Source organism: Octodon degus, unplaced genomic scaffold, assembly GCF_000260255.1.
Source record: "Octodon degus isolate 3935 unplaced genomic scaffold, OctDeg1.0 scaffold00444, whole genome shotgun sequence".
Taxonomy (NCBI): Eukaryota; Metazoa; Chordata; class Mammalia; order Rodentia; family Octodontidae; genus Octodon; species Octodon degus.
Window position 1 is genome coordinate 374,054 of NW_004525020.1, and position 7,055 is coordinate 381,108.

The window sequence follows — 7,055 nt, forward strand, 5'->3', positions numbered from 1 at the left end:
TTCCCGGAAGTCGGCAGAAATTCCTACTGGGCGGGAGGGGTGGGGCACGGCCCGAGGGGGTGGGAGAGGGTCTGTTCCACGCTGCGCCTGGGCTGGGACTGGTCCCGCTGGCGCAGGGTAGCAGGAAGCTCTCCACACACTCACCGGACCTGGGCTAGGACTGGGTCTCTATTTATTTAGTTTTTTATCTGTAATATCTTAAAACATATATGACTCATATTTCTACTTGCTTTAGTAACAATAAAAGTTTAGTAGACTTTGTCCTGGATTCGATCCTGGTACCACTAAATAAATAAATAAACAAATGATAAAAAAAAATCACTTACTCACTTTGGGAATTTCCAATACCTAATACAATCCATTCATTGATTCTACTTTCCAAAAACTGCTTATGGGAGTGGGCTTTACCTTAAAAATGAGGTTTTGAAAAGTTTAGGGAAACATCAAGATTATGTATATAGATTCCCTTCCCTAATAAATGACTACCTCAGTTAATAGCTTTATGTTTCTGATAAACTTCATCTTTTCATATCATTAGGTATAGTTCTTATGATTTACTTTTTGATTCATTCTTTCCTATGATGTAATGAATTATGCAAACATAATAATGTGCTAATTCATGAATATGAAATTTCAAAGTGTTTCAAAATAGATTGATCATGTTAGCTTCCAGTTTTAGTTTCATTTCTATATTTCTGCCAAGCTAGTTGGAAAATTAAAGTTTTAAGTCTAAATAGCTAAGATAGAAGTTTTAGTTCATTTAAAAAGCACTAATATTCATTGTTTTACATATTTAGGCATTTACACTGTTTGCTACACATTTCCTGGAACTTTGTCATATCGATGTCCTGTATCCTAATGTAGAAAATATGCATTTTGAAGTTGAGCATGTAAAGAATATCGCAAGAAATAAAGAAGCAATTTTTTATACCTACAAACTTTCTAAGGGACTTACAGAAGAAAAGAATTATGGTATTGAATATAAAAATTACACTTATACATTCGAGCTGGGGTGTAACTTCATGGTAGATACCTGTCTAGCATGTGCAAAGCCCTGGGTTTGATCCCCAGCACCACAAAATAAACTGAGGAATATTGAAATACTTCGTATTTTCCTAAGAGAAACTTTCTTCTCTCCTATACTTGCTGTCAATCTAACCAACTCTCTCTCCCCCCCTCCCCTCTCTCTCCCTCTCTCCCTTTCTCCCTTTCTCCCTCTCTCCTTCTCTTCCTCTCCATCTCTCTCTCTCTCCCTCCCCCATATATATTCTCAGATTGTATTTTCTTGTCCAACTCACATTTTATATACATATATTAGAAGAAAAATATGTTGGTACCTGAGTCTGTTCATAGTGTGTACCCTTTATGGTCATTTTGTCTTTGGGGAAGAGAGAGAAGTCGCACGGTGCCAATCTGGTGAATAAGGTGGATGAGGACACCATAATGTTTTTATTTGAGAGAAATTGCCATAAAACAGTCAATCCATGAGGGCTGATATATGCTGGATGTTTAAATTTGAAAATTTATTATAGTAAAACACATGAGGCCATTAATCTTCCTTAAATATTCATAATATTCCTTTTCCTTTGAACACACTTACCAATCATCCTTGGTTATGTGTCTTTTACTATGACTTTTTTTAAAACTTAAAACATTCACTATATCTTTTGATCTTCCCCTGTGTTTGTAAATATGACATTCAGTAGAAAGCCTATATGGCATTTATACAATAAAATTAAATTCCAAAAATGGCAGAAAAAGTGCTGATACTTTAAATTTGAATACAAATCAGTCATCTACCATTGTATCTTCTGAGAAATTCTAGTCTGTAGAGTTATGTCTACAGCTATGCCCTCCCCTCTCCTGAAAACTGGCACAGTGAATCCCTCCACCTTCTACTAACCAGTTGTATTTCCAATTGGGATTTTTATGTTATTTTTCCTGTCTCTTTCCATCTTACTAAGTCAGAGGTACTTTGAGAGGTAATTTGCCTTCTATGTTTAGACATGTAATTAAATCTAATATTTGGTAAATTGTTATCCAGTGTTTTCAAAAATGTAATTTTGAGAATTATTGAGTAGTTCAGAAATGCTTGTAGACGGTCAGTTCAAAGCTGTGAGGATTAATATTAGTTAAAACAAATATTTAAAAACAGCAATAACAATATCAAATCTTTTAAAATATAATTATAGGATTAAAAGCTGCAGAGGTGTCATCACTCCCACCGTCAATTGTCTTGGATGCCAAAGAAATCTCAACTCAAATTACAGGACAAATTTTGGTAAAAATTTTTTAGTAAGAATTGTTTTCAAATTAAAATATCTACTGTGTATATTTTTTATGGAATTTGACCTAGCTATATAAAATATTAGCAATTAAAATAAAAACCTAATTCCTAATTTATAAAGGCAAAGAAAATCCCTTTTACATTTTAAAACTTTTTGGTTTGGTTTATTATAACTTTTCTTAACAAGACAGCTAATAACAGTTTCTGTAATAATTATTGTTAATTATCTTTTTTTTTTTTTTTTTTTTTTTTTTGGTGGTACGGGGGATTGAACTCAGGCCCTTGTGCTTGTCAGGGAAGCACTTATTCTACTGAGCCATCTCCTCATCCTGTTAACTATATGATGAAAAAATAAATTTAAAATGGGCATTTGCCAGGTATGACTGTGATCTCAGGACTTGGGAGCCTGAAGCAGGAGGCTTGCTGTGAGTTCAAGGCCAATGTGGGCTACATAGCAAGACTGTCTCAACCCTCCCCAGTCATCATAATAGTAAAAGGTGCTTTTAAAATAACAATCACAATGAATGACATAGTGCATAGGTTTTTATAGTTTTCCAAGCTGTTCTTTCCATTATCATTTGTAAGCCTCATGAAGTAGTTACTAATTCTTACTAATAGTAAGCAATGAAGTAGTTACTAAGAGTAACTAGTAATAGTTACTAATGAACAGTAGGCCAGGGACATAGTTCAGTGGCATAAGTGCCTACCCAGCAAGTGCAGGCTCCTGAGTTCAATCCCCAGTACAACAAACAAACAGAAAACCTAATAAACAATAAATAATAAAAGCAATATTTTTGCTTCATGTTTACAGTTCAAAGACATTAAATGATTTGCAAAGAAGTCATGGGCCCAGCATTGAAATCACACCTGTGGATTCAAACTTCAGAAATCTTTTTCTAAATTAGGTTACTTTATAGTGTTTTAAAAATCTAATGTACTCAGTAACCAGGAGGAAGTGCAGTGTGAAAATTTCTTCAATCCGTCTTTCTTCTTCTGAAATCCGCTTTCCATTTTTTGTTGTGTTCTTTCCTCCCTTAATTTCCTGGACTTCTCTGTGACTTCTCATGCATAAATCCCAAATCGAATCCCTTCATCAGCAATTTTGACAGCGCTCATGTTAAAGTGCCTCTCACTTCCTGATTCTTCACATTGCATCTTGCCACATTCCAATTAGAGGCTTCCTCTCCACTAGTCTTCTAGGTGTTAGCTTTCTTAATGATGTTCAAAAATATTCAAAACAGTCTCATTTTAATCTGTTATGAATTCATATATTCTAACTTTAGGTGCCTTTTTTACTGGATAATTGTTTCTCTTCTTGTTGATCTCTATGACTATTTAACAGTATCTCTTTTAAAACATCTTCACTCTTCTTGCCATAGTCCTTTGGATAATTTATTATGCTTTTTAAGAAACTTGAAATTTTCTTGATGAGTCCTTTTGCATAATTCCTGAAAAAATTTTGTTTTGGAAAATTTCTGCTTCTCATGTATCTTTCCTCCTTCTTGTCTTAGAGGGAGAAATTGCTCTCTTTCAGTCATTTTAAGGTTAACTTCTTTCATATTCCATTAAGATATTATTTCTCAGGTTTCTTTCTTTTTTATTTTCCTTTTTTTTTTTTTTTTTTTTTTTTTTTTTTTTTTTTTTTTTTTTTTTTTTTTTTTTTTTTTTTTGAGACAGGGTCTTGCTGCACAGTTTGGTTTGGCCTTGTCCTCACTGTTTGTAGCCCCCAGGCTGGTCTCAAACTTGTGGCAATCCTCTTGTCTCAAAGTCTGGTGTGATGGGGTTACAGGTGTGCACCACCACTCGTGGTTCCGGGGCCCATATGACATGTGGGTCTGGGATCAGACTTGGGACCTTGTACTTTCTGGGAGGTGCTTATGCCTCTGCACTATCTCTCCACCCTCAGTTTCCTCCATATTTTCTTTGCTGGAATTTCCTTTTTCTATGAATACACTTATGTTTTTCCAATACGTGTTTTTAAACTTTACTTTTTAAACTATTACCCTGTTACTGTCATTACTGTAAATGCAAGGCTAATCTGTGCCTATTCCATTATCTATTTGCAAACTGAATCTTGTTATTCCTAGTGAAACATCTTTCTTAAATCTCAACTAATCAGAAACATCTTAGCCACCTCCTCCTCCACCCCCTTTTTCTCATTTTTTACCTTGTCTGATCTGTGGCACTGGAGAGTTCCATCTTTTCTCCTTTCTTTTCTTAATGTATTTGGGACAGGGTCTCACTACGCAGCTGAGACATGTAGTAATCTTCCTGTTTTCAGCCTCCTCAGCACTAGGATTGTAGTCCTGGCCATCGTCTTGGTGGCCAACTCAGTGCACCTGGGGCTGGGGTTGGTGCCGGAGTGGTGCCAGAGATCAAACCCCAGTCCCTGTGCTTGCCTATGCAGGTGCTTAGTCCACTGAGCTACTTTGTCATTCCGCTTTCTCCTTTCTTAATTCTGTCCTTTCTTGTCTGCTGTGCAATTATTCTTTCCCAGAAGTTGTTGTCCTCTGACCTCATTGATTTTTCTTCTCTTTTTACTAGTACCTTTTCTGTTTTATCTCATTTCTAAGTGTTTCTAAGACTTTTGTGCTTGTTTCCTTTTCTAAAATCTGCATTTTTGATGATCTCTTTCTAGTTGTTTTTTCCTTTCCAGAATACCCTTCCTTCTAGACTCTTCTGTCCATCAGGTTTATCCCAAATACTCCATTTTATGGAAGCCTTTCTTAATCTGAGCTGGCAATGAGACTCCCTTCCTGTGTGCATTTTGTATCTATCTTGTGGGACTTTTCACAAATACTGTAGTCAACCTCATATAAACAAGCCATTTTACCAGAAGACTGTAAGCTCTTTGAGTTCTGTTATTACAACAAGTATTCAGTTTTCTAGTGTCTATAGACATATACAAATGAGCTTTGGGGCCCAGCACAGAGATGATAGTAGATGTTCAGTAACTGATTTTAATTGGTAATTGGTAAATGTATCAAATAGATAGGTGAAGGGTGAATATATAATAATCTTGATCTACCTCAAGAATCTTACTCATTTTTCCTATAGTGAAAGTAGAACAATATTTGGAATTGTTTGCTATTGAGAAAGAATTGAAGGGATTGTATTTCTGGGAAATTCACTAGGACTTCCCATAAATAGGGTTGAAAATACTTTTATCCCCTATTTATCTCAGTCAACGATATGAATTAAGAATTTTCCACCTATATTCCCAACCATAATACTATTAGAGGAGTATCTAAAGGCCTTGAACATTCCTGTTCTAAATATTATTGCATAGTTATCCTTATGTATGGTTTGTTAAGAGGAAAAGCATAGTTTTAAATAGCTATTTATATTATTTTTAAAATGAACTTTACCCGTCAGGTAGTATTTTCTCTTAGGCTCCAATAATTAATTGCTACTCACAAATTCTCTTTAGAAGCATGGTGAGAAATTAAAATGGGAGATAACAGAGTAGTACCCTTGGGCGACACTTGAAATGATCACTGTGTAGTAACAAGCTGTGCTGTTGTCACATTCCTTTTCTAATGAAAAAGTGTCTTTAAAACATCTCTGTTGGATTGTTCATTACTTTTCTGTACTCTGTTGAAGAATTTGTCCTATTTAGTAGAATATTTTTTTTCAAAAATAAGTTATTCTCAAGGGTATTAAGGTATATCTTAAAGTAGTAAGAGCTCATGAGGAATTTTATTCACCCTACTACTACTTCATTTTTTGACACAGTATCTCACAGTGTACTTCAGACTGGCTGGTATATTACATGGCTCCTTTCACTCAAGAGTTTTTTTCTTGTTTTCTTATTTATTTGAGATAGGATCTTACTATGTAGTCCAGGCTCACAGGGACCTTCCTGTCCTAGCCTCCTAAGCACTGAAATTACAGGTGTGCACCATCACACCTGGCTTTTTCTTTATTTCTTACAGTGTAGTTTTTGCTAGTTGGATCAAACCAATTTATCTAAAGGTATTATTTATTCCTGAGTCTCATATTTTTCTATGAGAAGAAATAGATTGTGCTAAACTATGATCAACATGAAAGTCATAGTATTTTAAAATTTTTATATATTTTTAATAACAGCAAAACCAAAGCAGTACTCCTGAGATGGAAAGACAGAGAGCCGTGTACCATCTAGCAGCCAGACTTGTTCAGACAGCTCGAAACTCTCAGTTGGATCCAGACAGCCTGAGAATGTATTTAAGGAATCTCAAGAAGAAATATGAAGAAGATTTGTCCAGGGTGGAACAAGTTTCAGAAAAGACTGAAGAATAAGAATAACTCACATATTCTAGTATTGAAACAATGTCCTTTAATGAGAGGAACTTAGGATTTATCTCTTGAAAGCAAAAGAAAATATTTTCTAAATTTTATATTTCAGTTCAAAATTATATCAGTATTTTGATTTACATATATCCTACTTGAGAATACTTGATATTATTACTGAATAAATGAGAACTTCTAAAAAAATCTTTTGTTGGGAAAAAGTATAATGTACTACATTTTTCTCATTTATGAATACTCACATTGTTTTAAGTTTATTTGTAATTATAAGTTATAGTTCAACACTTTTTTTTTTTTTTTTTGCGGAGCCAAGGATTGAACACAGGCCCTTGTGCTTGCTAGGGAAGGGCTTATTCTACTGAGCCATCTCCCCGGCCCCTAGTTCAACATATTATTGTAAATACCTTAGTTTAAATACCTTTCTCTTAAGGTCTAGAAACTTAGTTGAGGTGTGTGTGTGTGTGTGTGTGTGTGTGTG

The 7,055-nt window shown here is 34.8% G+C and overlaps 1 protein-coding gene across 1 annotated transcript in view; it reads left to right on the top strand.

Annotated features, from left to right (window-relative positions):
• Msh4 (mutS homolog 4) overlaps positions 1-6,681 on the top strand; it is a 105,525-nt gene extending 98,844 nt beyond the window's left edge. The window contains exons 17-19 of the mRNA XM_012513322.2: positions 798-972; positions 2,193-2,281; positions 6,377-6,681. Coding sequence (XP_012368776.1) covers positions 798-972; positions 2,193-2,281; positions 6,377-6,568 — 456 coding nt within the window. The 3' untranslated portion in view covers positions 6,569-6,681. The remainder of the gene's footprint in view (positions 1-797; positions 973-2,192; positions 2,282-6,376) is intronic.
• The last annotated feature ends 374 nt before the right edge of the window (positions 6,682-7,055 follow it).